At 39.5% G+C, this 20051-nt stretch overlaps 2 protein-coding genes across 4 annotated transcripts in view; one reads left to right on the top strand and one right to left on the bottom strand.

Annotated features, from left to right (window-relative positions):
- Positions 1 to 329: 329 nt before the first annotated feature.
- On the top strand, positions 330 to 9003 carry ddx23 (DEAD (Asp-Glu-Ala-Asp) box polypeptide 23). The gene is made up of 17 exons (XM_038271480.1): positions 330 to 488; positions 2226 to 2374; positions 2525 to 2644; positions 2907 to 2997; positions 3165 to 3230; positions 3320 to 3458; positions 3538 to 3671; positions 5353 to 5465; positions 5549 to 5692; positions 5783 to 6008; positions 6106 to 6251; positions 6360 to 6537; positions 6906 to 7148; positions 7232 to 7383; positions 7931 to 8039; positions 8148 to 8322; positions 8408 to 9003. The coding sequence occupies exons 2-17, from the start codon at positions 2226 to 2228 to the stop codon at positions 8629 to 8631; spliced, it is 2409 nt and encodes an 802-aa protein (XP_038127408.1). The 5' UTR covers positions 330 to 488; the 3' UTR covers positions 8632 to 9003.
- Positions 9004 to 10372: 1369 nt separating this feature from the next.
- The window catches only part of LOC119774128 (voltage-dependent L-type calcium channel subunit beta-4-like), a 47600-nt gene continuing 37921 nt past the window's right edge, over positions 10373 to 20051 (bottom strand). For 2 of the 3 annotated variants that reach the window (XM_038271492.1, XM_038271493.1), the window contains one exon: positions 10373 to 13700. In XM_038271492.1, coding sequence (XP_038127420.1) covers positions 13293 to 13700 — 408 coding nt within the window. In that variant the 3' untranslated portion in view covers positions 10373 to 13292. The remainder of the gene's footprint in view (positions 13701 to 20051) is intronic. The other variant, XM_038271494.1, reaches the window with a different exon arrangement.

The following is a 20051-nucleotide window of genomic DNA, read 5'->3' as shown; positions in this document are numbered from 1 at the left end:
TATTTGAGTTCAAGCAATTGTTTATAAGAGTGTGAATTTACTGATAATATTTTAGATGATACGAAATAACTGTTAGATTGAACTCTTACTTAAATAACAGAGAACTGCAAGCCTAAATATTCCACATAAGAAGAATTGGTTACTATAATTGCAAAGGCCCTGATTGATTTAAAAGGATCTCAATATCGCGCCAGATCTTTTTAGTAAGGCATTTAGGAGTCCGCGTGCTAAACAACTAGGGTCCTCGTCAGACTTCTGCACTATAATGGGAAATGTAGTTTTTAAAATAAAATTTTCGATTTTTAAACCTCCACTAGGACTTCATATCCCAGAAGGCCTTGCTCGTTATGCTCCTGTCGAGCATCATGGCTTCCCCTTGAATCGTTGATAGTTCGCTACCAATTTGTTGACAAACTAAAAAAACGTCAGTTTAAGAAAATAAGGGCTTAGATAATCGAGTTGTTTTAACTTCCTACTCACTGCTAAAGGTAACGTATTCTTGTTATTTAGTTTTTGGGGTAAAAATAAACTGCATCGTCGTTTAGCTTTTTGCTAGCTATATTCTGAGGGCTATCTTTCTTTTAGCAAAACGTAAAACTAACATATTTTGCCCATTATGATTCCGACTCGTTTTTATGTAGATGGTGATATTATGATTAAAGTAGTTCATGACACCCATATTTTACTGCTTGTAGAAATTAGAAGATATTATCGTGGTAGCTGGTTATGCCACACTCGATGTCATTTAGTAACAATTTTTCCATTTTTATCTGCGCTCCTGTAAGGTTTTCTGCGAAACTGTTAAAGTGTGGACTTTAGTAAGGGATACATCTTTAAACTTGGTCAATCTTTTACTATCGGTCATAAATTGAGGAAGAAAACGGAAAATGATTAAATGCAATTAAAAAAATGTCAGAACCGCGCATAAACATTTCTCTATATGTGAGATTAATGATTTTAGAACTTTAGTTATTGTGCAACCATTTTATACATTTACATTTTCCCTGCCTTTACTTTCTTAGAGGTAGCAAATAGTTTTTGTATTTCAATTTTGATATGAATGTTAATATTACGTTTAAATATTTAACTGAATAGGTCTGCTAAGCTGACGTTAGCCAGTGGCAATCAAGAACACGCTAGATGTTATTTGCCATAACTTTCATAGCAACACAGCTTTGAGAATAAATACTAATCAATGTTTATTGTTCCAGCACTGCTCAGGCCTGGATGCTGTTCAAACATATTGCCTGATTTACTGACCACCTTTATTTCTGTATGTGATCTAAGGAAGGGTTTTCTATGTGCTGAAAGGTTTCCAGGTAGATATGAGTCAGTATGAAATTCTGATTGTACTATAAAACTAAGCAAAAAAGTAAGAAAATTAACGTTTTTATGCAATCATAATCAAAGGCTGAATTAAAGGAAGGGGAATAGAAAGAAATTCTTGCTGAATTGTGCGCTGATCTTCGCCATAAACTCTGTAGTTATTGTTAACTTTAATTTATTTATTATTATCATGCTGAAATTTCTTTCCCTTGCAGGCTCTCAATTCCCATTAAATGCTTATTAATGCTTATGATTTTTGGCACCTATATTCAAATCATTACATGCAAAAAGAGGTAGCAGATATATAAGTATGTAGGTAAGTAGGTACACAGAATCTGCAGCTTCACCCAAGAAGAGATTCAGATTGGTAATCCTGCACTTAAAACTAATCAGATAGAGAGAAATTGTGACCAGAACAGTCATCAATCAGTTGCCTCACTAACATGGTGGTATTTGTTTTACTAATGCGTAATGCTAAAGGTAGATTGTTCATTTCAAGACAAACTTGAAACTTGAATTTAGGCAATAGCTCTAGCTGGTGCTCCTGCAGATGCTCCACCATCAGTTGTGTTGCTTCCTCTATCTGCCGTTGTCATAACGCACGCAGGGCAACCTTCTTCCTCCAAGCATTTGCTGTCTATCTTCTTGTGGTAGCCAGTGCTGACTTGAATGCATTTTGTTGCACACTGCTGCAATACAACCTGAGTACTTATGACGTTTACTAAGAAAAAAAAACATACTGCTGGAAATGTGTGACGGAAAACTTAAGTGGTTTTGAATCAGTGACTTTTTCTAGGCTATTAACATTTCTGTTTTAAAGGTACACTGGAAGCAATAACTAAGATGTGTGTAATGTATAAAATCTCTACTAATGATGTTGTGCATTTCAACATTTGCAGATGGCAGCTGACACAGACAAGAAGGATGGCGACTCATCAGGGACCAAAGAGCGCGAGAGGAAGCGCAGCCGTTCACGAGATCGCAGAGGATCACCTTCTCGCAAACGGCATCGCTCCCGTGAACGAAACCGCTCCAAATCTCCAGAAAGGTAGCTTAAACGGAAACGCACCAGAAACAAAAAAAAACAAACTTGGCAGGATTATTGAATTAAGCAATTTCACCTCTGTGTACCTGTGAAATGGATTGTGCCGGTCCACACTTTTAAGTTAGGCTGTTAATTTGTGTTATAACTAAAAAGGGATCGTCGCATGAAAGACAAGGAGAGAGACAAGGAGCGGGACAGAGACAAAGACAGAGAGAGGAGTCGCAAGGACAGAGACAGCCATCGCCGTGACAAAGATCGCAGCAAGAGATCAAGGTACTGAAAATGTCAAACAATAACGTGATCATGATACTTAAGGAACAAATGGTAGCAATATCTTAAGCAGCATATTTACTTAAAAATGTAAGATAACACATAAAGTTATTAAAAAGAAAACTCCCAACCCTGACAAAAATCTGCTAAAATTACCACATCTGGTTTAATTCAATATGATTGTTTACGGTGAGCATATGATTTTAATAATTATTGTATACTGTACAGTATGTATAACTTTCTTTTGCTGCTGTTTCCTTACAAGTCTGTCACCAAAGTCAAGGGATAGCAAGATAAAAAAGGAGAAGGATATAAAAACAGAGGAAGAAGAAGATGAGAAGAAGAAGAAAGAGAAGGTATTCTGTAGCACTTTTATTATTCTTTATCATCTTTATGGATCATAAATTACCACTGGTTTATGGGAGAAATTTTAACCTCCGTAACTTAGAATATAGTTTTTCTAGTAGAAATAGTATCCTTTGAGAATGTGTTCCACCAGTTTACATTTTTCTGCATGTTTTAGGTCCAGCCACTCTCTTTGGAAGAGCTTCTGGCCAAGAAAAAGGCAGAGGAGGAAGCCGAAGCAAAAGTGAGAATTTTCTTTCATATTCATTTTCTTTTCAAAGTTCAGTGTTCTTAAAATTGTCATGATATTTTTTCTTTTATTTTATTTTTTAGCCCAAGTTTCTCTCCCGAGCAGAACGCGAAGCTGAGGCTATAAAGCGTAGAGAGCAGCAAGTGGAAGAAAAGAAGAGGATGATTGAAGAGGAAAGGAAGAAAAGGAGGATGTTTCAGGACCTTGGGAGAAAAATGCTAGGTGTGTATTTTATGTTTTATCTTGAATATTTTAATAGTCTGGAGATGTTTTTAATACCTGTTGTTTTGTTTCCTTTCAGAGGATCCCCAAGAAAGGGAGAGACGAGAGCGCAGGGAGCGAATGGAGCGTGAGAACAATGGAAATGATGAAGATGATGGACGACAAAAGCTCAGGGAGGAGAAAGACAAGAGCAAGGAACTTCATGCCATCAAGGTTATTTTCAAGCAACCTAAAGGGTCCCTAAATAAAAAAAAAATATATATATATATATATTAGATAAAAACTTAATATTGGATCTTAAAGGTATTGTGGAGGATTTTTTCAAAGAACTGGATGTGCAAAAGCATGCATGAGCCCATTTCTCCCCGTGCACGTCCTGTGTCTACATACAGAGGGGATTATATAGTGGGCTTTATAGCAAACTCGGTTAACTGACCGTTTGGACAGGTGATTACTGCTTTTTGCCCTGTTGGTCACGTGACTTTGCCTCCATCGCACGGCGCCATCTTTGCTATTAACATCTTTGCTATTAATTGCTGTCTGGTAGCGACAATGGGCCTCTGTGACAGCAATCCCTTTGCTCTCCATGCAAAGCATTCTGGGATATATCTGCCTCTTCTGAGGCCTTTTCTTCTCATACTCTTCGTAGACCCTTTTTCTCTTACAAAACTCTGCCATTTTCAAAGGACCGAAGTGACAAAGGTGAGCTTCTATAACCAGCTGAAACCGTAGCTCACCACAGCTATATGGCTGAAAGTGCGCATGTGCAGAAAAAGATGGCTAACAGGGCGAGCATGTAGAACCGCCTTACGTAAAGATATCACCAGAATGATTGACAATTAAGAGGACCACTTATTTACCAATCTACCTGGAAATATATATAGGTATAAATCAGGGATGGAACTGTTTATGAAAACCGTCCGAACTGTTTGGTTCGACTTTCTCGGTTCGGTTCACGTGTGTTGCGTTCGGTTCATGCGCTGCTCCTTTTTCTCATAGGCGAAGCGTTTACACTCCAGAGCAGAAGGTGGCAGTACTGCGACCAAAGCCAACCACCAGCAGTAAACAAGAAGAAGAAGCGAAGCAGCGTAGCCGGGTGTAGCAGAAAAAAATCAGTTGTTGTGGAGAATTGTATGGGTATGGCGAGTGGGAAAGAACAGGAGTTGAGAGACGCGCCAGCAGCACTTTATAGGTCTGCTGTATGGGACCACTTTGCATTTAGAGTGACCTACGATGACGGCGGAAAGAAAGTTGTGGATAAAAGTGCAACAGTGTGCAAGCATTGTGCAACACGTTTTGTTTATGCTAACAGCAACACGACCAACATGTCATGCTAACCCCGAAATCCCATATACTCCATCAGCGCTCCACACCGCTGCGCTCCAGAACGCCTGCACAAAGCAAAGCATACAGCCTCCACTGTGGCTCCCGTCCACTCCGCTCTGAGTTCCTTGGAGATCGTAGAGGGCATGCGCGAGATGATTAAATTCAAAGCAGCAAATGATCCAGAGTTTCCGCGGATCATGAAAAATAATTACAATTGATTAATTTATTTTTTTGTCATTAATTTCATTAATTTTTATGGGATTTTGGTGTAACAATCAACATATACCGAACCGAAAACCGTGACCACGAAACCGTGAACCGAACCGTGGATTTTGTGAACCGTTCCACCCCTAGTAAAAATATACCTTTAATGGAAAAAAAAATTAAAAAAGTAATTTGGAATTTCCAATTGAATTCTCACTCATCATTACCCAAAATACTTTTTGTCATGAAACGTTTTATTTCAAATGACTTTGTGAGATTGTTATTTTTATGGAATCTGAACTAAAAATATGACAATCGGCGTATATAGTGGTGTTTTTGAACAACTAAACTGATTTGAATACAGGAGCGATATCTGGGAGGAATCAAAAAACGTCGGAGAACCCGTCACCTCAACGACAGGAAGTTCGTGTTTGAGTGGGATGCTTCTGAAGACACTTCAGTTGATTACAACCCTATGTAAGTTTATCACCAAGTTGTTCTTAATTGGTCTTTAAATCTTTATCCAAGTTTGATAATTAGATATACATTTCTCTCTGCAGCTACAAAGAGAAACATCAGGTGCAGCTTTATGGGCGGGGCTTCATTGCTGGTATAGATTTAAAGCAGCAGAAAAGAGAGCAGTCGCGTTTCTACGGCGATCTGATGGAAAAGAGACGCACACTGGAAGAGAAGGAGCAGGAAGAGTGAGTATGGTGATGTGAAAAGCCATCAGGGTCAATGGTAAGACTTTCCTTTTTTTCCGTTGAGGGATTTGAACCTTGTCTTCCACTCAGGACAAGATTAAAGAAGGTGCGTAAGAAGGAGGCTAAGCAGCGCTGGGACGACAGGCACTGGTCTCAGAAGAAGCTGGATGAGATGACAGACAGAGACTGGCGAATCTTTAGGGAGGACTACAGTATCACCACCAAGGGAGGGAAGATCCCCAACCCCATCAGGAACTGGAAGGAGTACTCACTCCCTGCACACATCCTGGAAGTCATCGACAAATGCGGCTATAAGGTATAATGGACAGCTCTGCCTTAATCCTGTTTGGAGATTTAGATTCCATGTCTATAACCCTGTCTGATGTCTTATTTTGCTTAAATTTAACCTTCAGGACCCAACTCCAATTCAGAGGCAAGCCATTCCTATTGGCTTACAGAACCGTGACATCATCGGGGTGGCTGAAACAGGCAGCGGTAAAACTGCTGCTTTCCTCATTCCACTTCTGGTCTGGATTACTACTCTGCCAAAAATTGACAGGTAGCACAGATAACCTTCCATCAGTGTTCAGTAACCCTGTTAATCCGTCTCTCACTGTGTTATGAGTCCTTCCTGTCTAAAAACAGCCATCTGCTCTGTGTGTTGCAGGATCGAAGACTCCGATCAGGGTCCGTATGCGGTGATTCTGGCACCAACACGTGAGTTGGCTCAGCAGATTGAAGAGGAAACCATCAAGTTTGGTAAACCCCTGGGAATCCGAACAGTGGCCGTGATTGGAGGAATCTCCAGAGAAGACCAAGGGTTCCGCCTTAGGATGGGCTGTGAGGTGAAATACTCAGGATTATTTCTTATATGCAACATGGTACCAAAGACAACTTGTGTTCAGTGACTGAAGTCAGAATTGAAGGAAATAAATTTGGTTGTAGATCTGTCATTTGACCACAAAAAAACATCTATTATCCTAAACAGGAGTACATAATCTCAGCATTGAAATAAAATTTGGACTTAAGTATATATACATTAAGTGGAACAAACCATTTATTTTATATAGCTGGGGCAACAATAAGTATTTGTTTGTGTTCTGACAAATTGGTATTTTATGTGACATGATGTGAGAGCTTGATTTTTTTACCCAGTGCCACAAATATTTTGCTTTTATAATTTGTTTGTTTGTGTTTTTTCCTCTTCCATCAGATAGTCATAGCTACCCCCGGTCGTCTGATAGATGTGCTGGAGAACCGCTACCTGGTCCTGGGCCGCTGCACATATGTAGTCCTGGACGAGGCAGATCGTATGATTGACATGGGCTTTGAGCCCGACGTCCAGAAGATTCTGGAGTACATTCCGGTGACCAATCAGAAACCGGACACTGAAGAAGCAGAGGACCCTGAGAAAATGTTAATGAACTTTGAGTCTGGGAAACATAAATACAGACAAGTATGTGACTATTTCTGATCCACACCTCTGCTGGTCTCAGGTATTCTCTGAGTGTCTTCTTGATATTTTTTATTTTTTTACAGACTGTCATGTTTACCGCCACCATGCCGCCGGCTGTGGAGAGACTGGCAAGGAGCTACTTGAGGCGTCCTGCTGTGGTGTACATTGGCTCTGCAGGAAAACCCCATGAGAGAGTGGAACAGAAGGTCCTGCTCATGTCAGAGGGAGAGAAGAGGTGAGAGAAAAACCAATCCCACAACCCAAGATCTCACTCCAGGGTTTCCGCGGGTCAATAAAAATCATTAAAAGTCATTCAACTATTATTTTTTAATTAAGGACTGAATTGGCATTAAAATACATTAAATGTGATTATCGTGGCATTTAAAATGCTTTATTTAAAAAGGAAAAAAAACAGTTTATAGAAATGATTTTGTCAGATATATTGCGATATATTTGCATAGAACTGCTTCTGGTTGATTTTTAATGCCGTATGTTCGGAAAAGAAGCTTGAGGCGGAGAAAAAGATAGAGAATGGGAAAATACAAATTTTAACCAAAGTGTTTTGAAATCAAGGAATTCGGGACATGGCAGCAGCCTGTTGATGGTAAAGATGACGATGGATTTTGCTGTGTATATATGAAAGTCATGGGCACTTGATCATAGCATTAAAATTATTTCTAAGAGCAGTGAAAGAGCATTACATTAGAGTTACTCATTCCTGTATAATCCTGCAATCACTTCAGTGTTGCTGAGTGTTTTCTTGTTTTTCATGTGGCGCACAGGAAGAAGCTTTTGGAGGTGTTGTCGCACGGCTTCGAGCCTCCAATCATCATCTTTGTCAACCAGAAGAAGGGTTGTGATGTACTGGCAAAGTCCTTGGAGAAGATGGGGGTGAGTAACTGTAATAAATGGGAATTAAATGATTCTCAAAGACAACAACGGTGTAACATGACTTCATGAATGCACACTAAAATAAACGTTCCTCTTGCTTTTCTTTAGTACAATGCGTGCACGCTGCATGGTGGCAAAGGCCAGGAGCAGAGAGAGTTTGCTCTTTCCAATCTCAAGGCTGGAGCCAAAGACATCCTGGTGGCGACAGACGTTGCTGGTCGAGGTATCGATATCCATGACGTCTCTATGGTCCTTAACTACGACATGGCTAAGAACATTGAAGGTAAGTGGCCTCGCTGTTTTCAAAGATATTCAGCCATTTTAAAAACGATAGAAAAGGAACCAAGTCTTCTGTATCTCTCCTAAAGACTACATCCATCGTATTGGTCGTACTGGTCGTGCGGGTAAGAGTGGTGTGGCCATGACGTTCCTCACCAAAGAGGACTCTGCAGTGTTCTATGATCTGAAGCAGGCCATCCTGGAGAGCCCGGTCTCCACCTGCCCTCCAGAGCTAACAAACCACCCAGATGCTCAACACAAACCCGGAACTATCCTGACAAAGAAGAGGCGTGAAGAGACCATCTTTGCCTGATTTATTAGTTTTAAATTTTCACAGGACTCTGCAAGTTTCTGCCAGTCATCATGTAAATTCTTTTTTTTCCATTCCTACCCTGCTATGGTGATGTTTCAGACCATCTGAAAAGGAAGAGATGACTAGACACATTTTACTTTTTAGGTTTATTTTCATGAAGACCCAGGGGGACTGTATAAATAACAAATGATTAATAGCTGACAGTGATGAGGGCGTATAGAAGTAGGTGCTGTTTTAGTGAACATTTGTCACCATTATCTGGATCCTCTGAACATGTAAAAGACCAATAACAGATTAAATGTACATTTCTTGTGTTTTGGATGTTTGGAGTTCAATGCTGGACTATTAAATTTTTATGATGTGACTTCATAAGAATTAATCGGTGTTTGTCTCTCAGGTATCTTGAAAATATTAAAATATTGTCACTTGTGTACAATGAAATGTTCCAGTTCATAATTGGTCAAAGATGTTCATAAAAAAACTGGAGGAAAAAGTCTGAACGCCTCAAAAATACTTGATGTAAAACTAATCAATCCATCAATATCTACAACTATTTACCCTCCAAAGGTTGTTGGGAGGGGCCTGCTGACCATTTTTAGTAGTCATTTGCTGAGAGGTTGGATGCGCAAAGATGCAGCACAGACACACTGGAGAAGCAGCCGTGCTAACTCCTACCTAAGGGTCATTTAGGGAGACCAGGGAAACTAAAGGTCATCTGAATGTGGCAAATTGGTAAGGACACCTCAGCCAAAGCAGAAGTGATGTTTTTTTTAAAAGGGACATATAGGTACAGCCTACCTCATTGAGTTTAGCAAAAATAAATTATTTACTCTTTGTGACACATGCTAATGTACACACCTGGTTTTGGATTCATAAAAAGATTAATCCGTATGTTACATGTTATGTATCTGTGGGATCAAGATGGAGTACCTGTAGAGAACAAGCTAATTCCACGCAGAAAAACTCCAGACCTGGGATGTGAACCTGAGACCTAGCAGCAATGCTACGTCTATTTGATTTTCAATATTTTGATCCTGTTCTGATCAGTGGTAACTTCTAAGGCACATACAGCACATTTTGCTCTCATTGATACCTCTAAGATATGAACAAACCCTTCTAGTGATTTCAGATCTTTCAATGATTTAGAAAGTCTAGTCTAAATATTTTTGGTAAAAAATATTGCAACAAAAAATTATAGGTATATATATATATATATATATATATATACACATATATGTGTGTGTTTATTTTTTTTCTTTAAGATAACTTGATTCTGCACCTATTGTCCCTCATTCAAAGATGTGATGCATGAGAACTATCCCTATAAGGCAGATTTAAGGGGTATTTTTATTTGACCTATAAGTTTAAAGTAAATTATAAAAAACAGGACTGGATCAAGACATTTTATCTATCCACCATGTAAAGTTGAAAGGACCATAAGGACCCATTTTACATTAATATAGTATATATATATTCTTGTTACCATAATAAACTCCTCCAATTTCCAATACGTAATGCATTTTCTTTTACTTTTGCTCTGTAAGTTATTTATCACTTAGAGCTATCTATTAATTAATAGGTCATATAATAGGCAAAATAAAACATTTTTTTTTTATTATTTGAATTACGCCTTGGCATTTAGCTGCATTTGCTGAGGCTAATCTGAAATGTTCTTTTCCCAGTTAGAATAATTTACCAATCAATTATCATTTGTATTATAAAACAAAGGAAACTCAAACCATTAAAAGTACATAAAAGTCATGTTTATTTATTTTATTTCATATTTCACTCATCATCGTAAATCTGTTTTCCAATAGAAAGCATTCTATACAGCTTCAGGCAAGAAAAGGTCTCTCTTTTTTTTTCCCACCATCTCTGCCTCTTTTAATATACAGAAGGGAAGAGGCGTGTTGGGGTCACGCTAGCACGCTGTGGTAGTCTGGTGGATATATGGTTATATTTAGTGCAGTTATTGCATTACAAAGCAACCATCCCAAAAAAACAAAGTAGTGCAATATTTTTTTTTCTACTCACACAAAAGAGGAAGTCCAGATGGTCTAAGGCGTTTTAAGTTTTTCAATGTTACGCTTCATATTGCATACAGAATAAGACAGAGAAAATTAAATCAGAACCCTTGTAAAAATTGTGCTTCAAAATTGAAAAACCTCAACTGTTTATTAGTTGCTAAATTGGTCCGCTTCAAAAAACATATTTCGCCAAAGTATAATCAAGTAGCTAATTGTTGACATGCAGAACTCACTCATTTTGTCATAGTCTTGGTCTGGGACTATTTACTGAGGAGTGACCTAAAAGTGCAACAAGCAAATACTGTGGGGAATCTCTTACTGTGGTGTTTCGGGAGGGAAAGAAATTTTCAGGAATTTGATAATAAGGAGTGAGTAGCCCCTAAAGACAAGACTATCATCACTACGAGACGACGAGAAAAGTCAGAGCCAATGCATTACTAAAATACTTAACTGTAAAAAGAAACAACCAGAGGTTCATGCAACACTTGCATAGATTTTTTTCTTTTTTAAACCATGCGGATTTTTTAGAAATTATTTTTAATATACAGAACACTGGATAAATACTGGTGACGTGGAAGCCGTAAAACGAGTAAACACTGACCCTGCGTAAGAGTCATGTCTAACTGGCTCGGTGACTGGAAACAGAGTGGTATTAAGGAGGGCAAAGACAGCGAAAAATTGTGACTGTAAGGTCGAAATGTTTCCATGTAAACACAATCTGTGTGCGTTGATGACACGAAATTTCCCACAAAAACAATGAGAATAAAACATGTTAGGAATGTGCCAAAACACGACGACGTAAAGCCTTGACAAGCTGAAAAAGTCAGGTGATTGTGTCCCTTCTGGCTTTTCTTACACTGTATCAGTCCGTTTCTGCGTCAAAAGCCAGGAGCCCTAAAAAATGTGCTTCTGTCAAAATATATATATATTTTTTGTGTTAGGTACATAGCTATGGAGGACCAATCCTGCCATGATTAAAAATACATCAAATAAAAAACTCATAAATAATCTATTGGCAAAATAATAGCCTTTAACTTGAATTATTAAGCCACTAACTGCAGCAAACTGATTAAAATTAGAGGTATACTTAAAAAGTGATATTAAAAATTGAAAATAAAAGCTATAATTTTGCCAATGGGTTATATTTAGGAGTCATATTTATTCCTTCATGTATATTTAATTATTGCAGGATATGTCCTCCATAATCAATACTTATCAAATTGTACCCAATGTAAAATTATTTTAACACACGACATGCATGTGTAAAGCCTATACATAAAAAAAAAATGTTTTGGCATTTCTTGCTTTCCATAACAGAAAAGGCTGACCAGTATGGAAGGCAAATGGGGCCAAAAATATGTTGCTGACATGTTGTTCGCACATTGTTTTTACATGCAAAAAATCCAATAAACCACCCCCGCCACATTAATGCCTCAGCATTATGCAAACAACACATTCTTGACGCTTTTCACTCAAAAAGTCACAGGTTCTCAGCTCTCTTGTCGCCCCACACAGGAGAGAACTGACAAGGGCGCTAAGGGTGCTACGAGTCCTTCAAAAGCCCAACGAGTTTGTAATGTGAAGCTGAGGACTTGACACCTGAGGATCCTCCTTTGCAAAAACCGGCCTTTAAAACTGCAGTATACACATAAATGACGCCACGTTTTTTTGTTTTTTTTTCCCACAGAGGGTGCGATCTGTGCGGGAAGAGTGGATGCTACAATCAGTTAACGTGCTACAATCAGATTTCCTTGCATTCGGTCGGGTCAGAGAAACCAGGTGGTGCTGGAGGTGCAAAAGGCATGCGAGCGTACATTCGGTGAAGCATCGATTTGTAGTGGAGCTGCAGCTGAGCAGCATGTGCTTGAAATATTTGAATGAATTAGTGTAAACAAACATTTTGGCAAAGAACGTGTTCCATATAATACTCTGAACATACCCTTCCTTGGTTGTATTTACATTCTATTTGCCCTTTTTTTTATTTATAGAGGTGTCTGTGATTGTGTAACAGCAAAGACAAGAGATGTCTGGAATGTACCGCATTGATGGTGACATAATGAGGTGCTTTTTATACAAATATCTGCCCATAACCGCAAAATCAGACAAAGAAAGTAGCAATGAAACAAAACCAGGTGCCCATTTAGTATATACATTGTAATCAAATGCATTACAATTAACCCTAAATGGCTCAAACACAGGACATTCCTACATTATTTTATTCCATAAAGATCATTCACCTTCTGTACTGCAGTAATGTGCAAATCGTCTTGAAATAATTATACATGCAATAGTAAAGATAGTTAAAAGTCTTAGGAATTTTAAGGCCTGTATAAGCGACATCCTACAATAGAGAAACTTTAGGCAAAGCAGCTAACGTCTGAGTCTGCACTCAGCCGGTAGCCTGAAACCTTTCTGTTGTAGAGGTGGATAGCCCTGTTGAATTCAACTGTAATTGTTTGACCCCAAAGAGATGAGTAATATTCATCTCAATTTACATAAAATATGTGGTTGGAGGATTAACAACAACTAACTGTAAAGTATAAAGTTAGATGATCAATAAATGTTTTACGATTAAATAATTCGTTTGGAGCTGTGCATCAGTCAGAGGGCATGGGGGGGGACCTTGTTAGCAACTTAGTAGTTGTCTCGGGGCCAAGGGCGGCTGCGCTGGCGGTTGTTCCTCTGATTGTGACCTTGCTGAGCTTCACGCTGGAGCAGCCTGTCCTGTGACTCATGCCCATTGGTGCTGTGGTCGCTGCATGGATGCCCTCGGTGGGAGGGGTACCTGTCCCTATATGAGCGGCTATGACAGGGCGAGGCGTAACCATCCTCTTCCTCCTCTTCTTCCTCCTCCTCCTCATCTTCCTCTACCCCAGTGTGGCATGGGCTTCCCCTGTGGCCACGGGACAGGGAGTCACTGGCCTCATCAGATGGCATGAGACTGTCCTGCTCCAGCGGAGAGTGGGCCTCCTCCGCCGCCTCCTCTTCCTCCTCCTCAGCCTCCAGGCCCACTGCTGCTCGTGGTTGTGTCTTGTTCTTGTTCTAGAGAATTAAGATTGTCATGAAGAAAGCAGGGAAGGTAAAGACACTTCTAAAAGAAAACTAAAACTTTAAAGTGGCTTCAATGAATAGTTCTGATTTTTCTGGAGGTAAAGGTCCTGTGAAGCTGTTAGCGGTTTACAGTTTTCTAACCTATAGCAGACATTTTATATTATAATGAATTTCTGCCAATGTAAAGAAAACTTGGAGCAAACAGGTATTCTACAACTAACTGTGGTCAGACCACCATTAATCTCCTTAATGGCTGGTTTTACACAGTTTTTTTGGAAAACCTTTACATCTGTGGGCTACATGTTACATTTGTAGATATTTGGCATTTGTACTTTTACAAGAAGCTTCTGTGAAGTTCTTTAGTCAGACAAACAATGTCTGTTTTAACATGCAACTAAGGTTGCTGGCTGTACCAACCTGCCTGATCAGCAGGGACTCATGTCTATCAGGATATACGTATATCCCTCTTTAAAAATAATATAGTTTTTTGTAAATAAATCAAATAGTTATTGTTTGCATATTGTTAATCTATTTTAGCATGGTTTATGTTAAACAAGGAGCCTGCAGAAACAACGTATTGAAAAAAAAAAAAAAAAAAAAAAAAAAAACTACAACTGTCTGCTGTCTTCAAGTATGGAAGTCCAAAAGTGACAAATACATTTTTTTTCTAAAACATTTTTTAAATTTAAACTTTGCATAACTTGTTGCATGCTAAGTGTTGTGCAAAGATTACAATTCAAATCAATTTTTTCTGTATTATTTTATATGCAATAAAGTTAGGCATAATTGAAGCCTAAAGAATACACAGACATGATGTAAACAATAGAACAATGAAATGCAAAGAGCCAGTTTCTTTTTGCCCTTGCTGTCTTTCTATATTCTTACAGCCTTGATCCAAAAGACTCAGTGATGCTAACAAGCAGAAACTCAACTTTTTTCCTACCCAGGGTCATTTCACCCTTTTCCATTTCTTTTTTGAGTCCACCCATCGTCGACTCACTGACTCTAGTGAATGACATTTTGAAAAAAAAAATAGTGCTGTAGATATATAATATGAGATTTAGTGGGTTATTTTTATGACAAAAGAAAAGCAGCTTAAAATCAGTGACTCTGCGTTAAATAGTTATTGTAAATGAATCATGAAATGACTCCAGCCTGATGAAGGTTAATAAAAAATGCTGAATGACTAAGGGGTTTAGATTGCTTAAAAATGGAATGAACTGATCAACTGCATAACTCTAAGTTGGTGATATATCAGGTCAGTAGATATATTTATACATATATATCAGTTTAAATAACAACAGAAAATAGAGCCTTTTAAACACAGCACTCAAAGTAGAGGGTAGAACTTGCTGGTTTATCACCACCTAATTGCTTTTTTTCTGACTGATTAATATAAATAAATGTCTTTCAGAATTATGAGCAGGATGGTGAATTCCCTAAGATTCCTATTACCTGGATAGAACAAATCCAGGCACTTTCAGTGAAAAAGACGCTTAAGTTTCTTCCTCATTTGCCACGTTCACTTCCGAGAGATAAAGTTAAGTTTTGTGTTATTGTATTTATTTTTAAAGCAAACTGTCACTTTGATTTATGAAAGACAACAAAAGTTGAATATTTTTTGCTTAGTAGCAACAATGTTTTAAGTTAAAAAAAACAAATACAAATTTATAGCTTCTTGTTAAAGTTTAGCTCATTTCTATATCTGCTATTGTTGTATCCCACAGACAGGAAAAGGTTCAGTTTTTAGTTGTTATAAATTAGAATAATTATGGAAAGCACAGTGTTCCCCTGACTAACACTTAGCAGAAACATAACAAATACAACTTCATAGAACCCTTCAAAAAAAATCTGAACAATCCTTGTAAGACTTTGACATCAGACAGAGGTGAGGTTAAAAGAAACTAACTACAAATGCTGGATGTTAAAAGGAATCTGAGGAAGTCAATCTTAAATGATCAGAACTTCTTTTTATCCTGATTTGTGATTCCTTTAGGTATTTATCCAGGTAAAAAGTCATGCAAGCATTGGGCTTAACTACATTGTGGACTTGAAAATACATAAATGTACTTTGTTTAGGAATTTATTTACATATTTTACAGTTAGAAAGAAATATTTGAAGAACTGTAATTTAGGTTATTGCAATCTGGTCAATTATTGTTAACCTCTTAATTCTTTGTACAAATCTGAAGAGGCCTATGTTTGCATGAATGATAGTGCCACAATAGTCACGTTAACAGGATATATGACAGATCAAAATACAACCAGAATCCCCTTCAAAACCCATCTGACAAGCAAAAATGTCACTTTAAAAGAGACACATTTTGCTGCAGTTGTTTCTCCATCCCACACCAAACCACAAACCCCAAACCAAATAAAAAAACTGCCATGCTGGAACGGTTTAATGGTAATTTTAAAAAGCTTATCTGAAGGTGGTGAACAATAAGGCTGTACTGTCAAAAACAACAACACCAGTGCAGAAGCATTAAGTGAAGGTTTGTCATTATATTTCTGAAGTTAAACACAATGAGCCGCCATGATGGCGCATCATCAACATAGAGGAGAAAATGTCAGGATTCAGGTTCTAGGAAAGTTGTTGGTGGTCATAGCATTATGGTTAAAAAGGCTATGTTAAATAATTTCTTTGTTTTTTTCTTTTTTATTAATTCAGACAGTAACTGAGAATTAAACCATCCGAGCATTGCTTTCATTTTTACAGCAATTTTAATCAAGTAATCAGGAGGAACAACTGAATAAGTCAATAGCTTTTTAAACTAGATTATTCTGTCTGAATCCATTTATAAGAACAAAATCAGGCCTTTCTTTTACTTTTTAAAAACTTGAGCAAAACAGAAGCTAAAACTGGTTTTTAAAAAGTTTTTTTTTTTTTTCAAAAAAAGTTTGGTTATATGTAAATGAAAGCCTGGTTGAGCCACTCCATCTGCTGCTCCCTCTTTACGACTGAAATATAAGAAGTCTCCTGAGATAAGGATAAAAAAAGTGCATTCCTGCAGAAAACATGTCACTGCTTACATCCTAGTTCCTAGCAGTAAGCCAGGACTACCAACTTACATATAAGATATAAAGCAAAACAGACAAACAAAAACATATTTAAGTTATACTTTGTAATTTGGTATTTGTGAGCCCACCCTCTGAATGCTGCCCTGGGTAACTGCCAATGTGGCCTATATAAAAACTGCCACTGAGGTAACTTTCAACTTCATTTGGTGATGAAAAAGATGACAAAATCAAAGGAAAAATTGCTCTAAAAACTATAACTTTTAAAAAAAAGGCTAATTATACAGGAATGCTATATGTTTAATCAATTTGATTCAAACTTTTTTTTCAGTATTGTTATAAGGTTGTGTTGTTTCACTATGTTTTACTGTATATACTTTGTTGTGCAAAAATAATGTCCTGCAGACAATGAATAGATGGTTAACTAGAACTGGAGTTATAGTTAATTATTATCCTATTCAACATCGAAGGCCAAAATCAATTTAGTGTTCTTAGGTGGATAATTATAGCCCTGAGTTATCTACTTACCGGTTGTTGATCCACAACTGGAGGGTTCCGGGACCGGCTGTAAAAATCCAGGTATCCACCAGTCTAGTGGCCCCGGTTAAGTTATCAGCCAAGGGCTATAATTATCCACCTAAGAACACTAAATTGATTTTGGCCTTCGATGTTGAATAGGATAATAATTAACTATAACTCCAGTTCTAGTTAACCATCTATTCATTGTCTGCAGGACATTATTTTTGCACAACATATTGGCGTCCCTGGGTGGGCCTGATTCTGTCGGCTTTGAGGTTCAATGCCGTTTGGTCCGACCGTGAGCCCTACGTAGTCCACCTTTTTCCTGCACCACTGACCCTTGCTTAACGCTAACTTGGCTCCTGCAGCCGCTAGCTGGCCTAGAACGTGTCGGATTTCCTCAAGATGTTCTTTGAAGGTTCTGCTCCTCATTAGGATGTCATCGACATAAATGAGGTTTCCTCGTTCTGTAGCATCGGACATCGCCTTATGAAGGAAGATGTTGAACTCGGCTGGTGAGTTGGAGTATCCGAAAGGACACCTGTTCCAAGTATATTGGCGGTTCCCAAAGGAAAACGCCAATTTATACTGGTCAGCCGGGTCCACCTTCATTGTCCAAAAGCCATTAGCCACGTCTACGGTTGAGAAGAAGCAGGCGTCTTTAACTTTTGCCAGTTCTTGGTCTAAGTGGATCATGGGCCAGCGCGAAAGCGGTACCTGCTTGTTTAAAGCACGGTAATCGATGGTGAGACGCCATTTTCCTGTCGGTTTTAACACCGGCCAAATGGGGGAGTTGTAGGTGGAGTTGCATTCCCGAATGATGTTTTTCTCTAGCAGCTTATTGAGGATCTCTTGGATCGAATCATAAGCGGCCAGAGGAATCTTATACTGACGCACGAAGGTTGGGGGCGCGTTTGGTTTTGTGGGAATACGAACCGTATGCAAATCTGTAACCCCGCAGTCATTAGAGTCTCTAGATAAGATGGTCTGGAACTCGTAGAAAAGATCCCTGAGTGCCGCTTTTTCAGCTTCAGTGGATAAAGCGTCGGCCTTCTCTAACTGTTGGTTTACTTCGTCTTCGAACCCTGGGTACGGCTCGGGTTTCTGGTTCTGCCCTTCAGGTTCGGTTTGGCTGTCTTTTGTGGAACGGGCTTCTAGCGAGTACACTACCAAGTTCCCTTCGGCTTCAAGGGTGGCGCCAAACAGGGATTTGACAGGCAGCGCCTCATCCCTTCTGACAGTTATCATTTTCGAGGGGAAGGTGGAGGCACTGTCTGTGAAATCCTGTGTGGTGATCAGGGATGACGGCAGTTCTCCAATGACGGGAATGCTCAACTCGAAGTCATGGAACGAACTATCGATTAGCACCCCGAGGGGTTTAGCGGTTTTTAGTGGGATTGGGACCGCGGTTGGGTTTTCAACCAAGAGGTAGGTTGAACGATTGTTCAACTCAAGCAAGGGATTTCCCCGGACAACCAGATTCAGTTCGTGGAAGTGAGGCAGAGGTTGGAAATGGACCAAGGGGTTTTCCATTTCTTGACCTTTGAGGATGACTAGCCGGACTGGGACACCAGTGGTATATGCTGGTATCAGCATATCTGTTTCGCATGTCACCTGGCAGGCTTGGGGAATGGTCTGCCCTGACCTCATGACCTCGGGTTTTCCAAGGAAAGAACATGGTGGTGTTCGGGCCCGGGCCCACAACACTTGGTTGCATGTGTCCAGTTGTACCCCTAGTCGGACCAAGAGGTCGGCGCCGATCAGAATCGGAGTGAGTGGATGTTCCACGATGCTAAAAGGGTGCAATATGTGTTTGGGTCCGATGTTTACCCTAAGCATACATACCCCAGTAGCCTTCATGAGTCGGCGAGGCCGATCGTCTGAAAGTAGGTGGTGGCAACGTCTTACTTCAACCAGGTCAGGCTTCGCCTGGCATAAAGAAAGGTACAGTTTTCTGCTTATGGCTGACTTTTCCAACCATAGGGCTAAGACCGCATTCGGTTGGAAGACGCCTTCCAAGTGAATGCCCTCAGTCAGTGTGAGGTTGAAGCCTTCATTATCGGAAGGTGTGAGAGTGCAGAGGAAGGATTCATGGCTGCGGAAAGATGCGCTTTGGTTGTGCGTCTGTGACCTTGAGGCTCGAGCCCCAAAAAGTGGTTCTGCAGGAGGAAGTGGTTGTGTTTGGTGTTTCGCTGACTCGCTTGAGCAGGTTACCAGATGGGTAGGAACAAGCTGTTTCTCTGTCGAGGGGAACGGCTTTGGATTTTCCACCTGAGCCCATAAGTGTCCCTGGTTGCAGTCAATGAGTGGGGCCAACCTGTCCAGCAGGTCTTGGCCCACAAGAAAGGGTTCTGTATCCAATGTGCAAATGTAGATAGGATGGATTAGAGTCATGTCTCGGAAAGTGACATCTAACCACACCCGCTTGGTGATGCATGACTCATGCTGGGTGTAGCTGGTGATCCCTACGTTGCAGGTCTCCACCTGGAATGGCTTTCCAAGGGTTTTCATGGCTCTCATCACCTTTTCGAAAAGCATGGCGCACATTAGACTAATTTCTGAACCTGTGTCCAGAAGAGCATCAGCAGTGACGCATCCCCCTATTATGGCAGAACAATAAAGGCGACGTGCGTTTTTAGTGAGATGGAGCTCACCCAAGAACTTCAAGAACGGTGTTTTGTGTGATGGGGTTTCGGAGGATTCACCTGGTTTGAGGGGGTGTGCTCCCCACTCAATTCGGTAGACCCTTTTGTTGGATGGGTCTGAATCCACGCCTAGTCATGCGGACGGAGGTTTTGGGTTTGG

Source organism: Cyprinodon tularosa, unplaced genomic scaffold (genome assembly GCF_016077235.1).
Source record: "Cyprinodon tularosa strain WSP-4 unplaced genomic scaffold, ASM1607723v1 ctg8, whole genome shotgun sequence".
Lineage (NCBI taxonomy): Eukaryota > Metazoa > Chordata > Actinopteri > Cyprinodontiformes > Cyprinodontidae > Cyprinodon > Cyprinodon tularosa.
Note: the sequence above shows the minus strand (reverse complement) of the source record. Positions and strands in the feature narration are given on the sequence as shown.

Excerpts from the sequence above, each read along its gene's own strand:
- ddx23 (XM_038271480.1), top strand. The coding sequence starts at position 2,226 with ATGGCAGCTGACACAGACAAGAAGGATGGCGACTCATCAGGGACCAAA. Across the intron at positions 2,645-2,906 it reads GATCGCAGCAAGAGATCAAG|TCTGTCACCAAAGTCAAGGG; the intron begins GTACTGAAAATG and ends TTTCCTTACAAG. Across the intron at positions 6,538-6,905 it reads GCCTTAGGATGGGCTGTGAG|ATAGTCATAGCTACCCCCGG; the intron begins GTGAAATACTCA and ends CTCTTCCATCAG.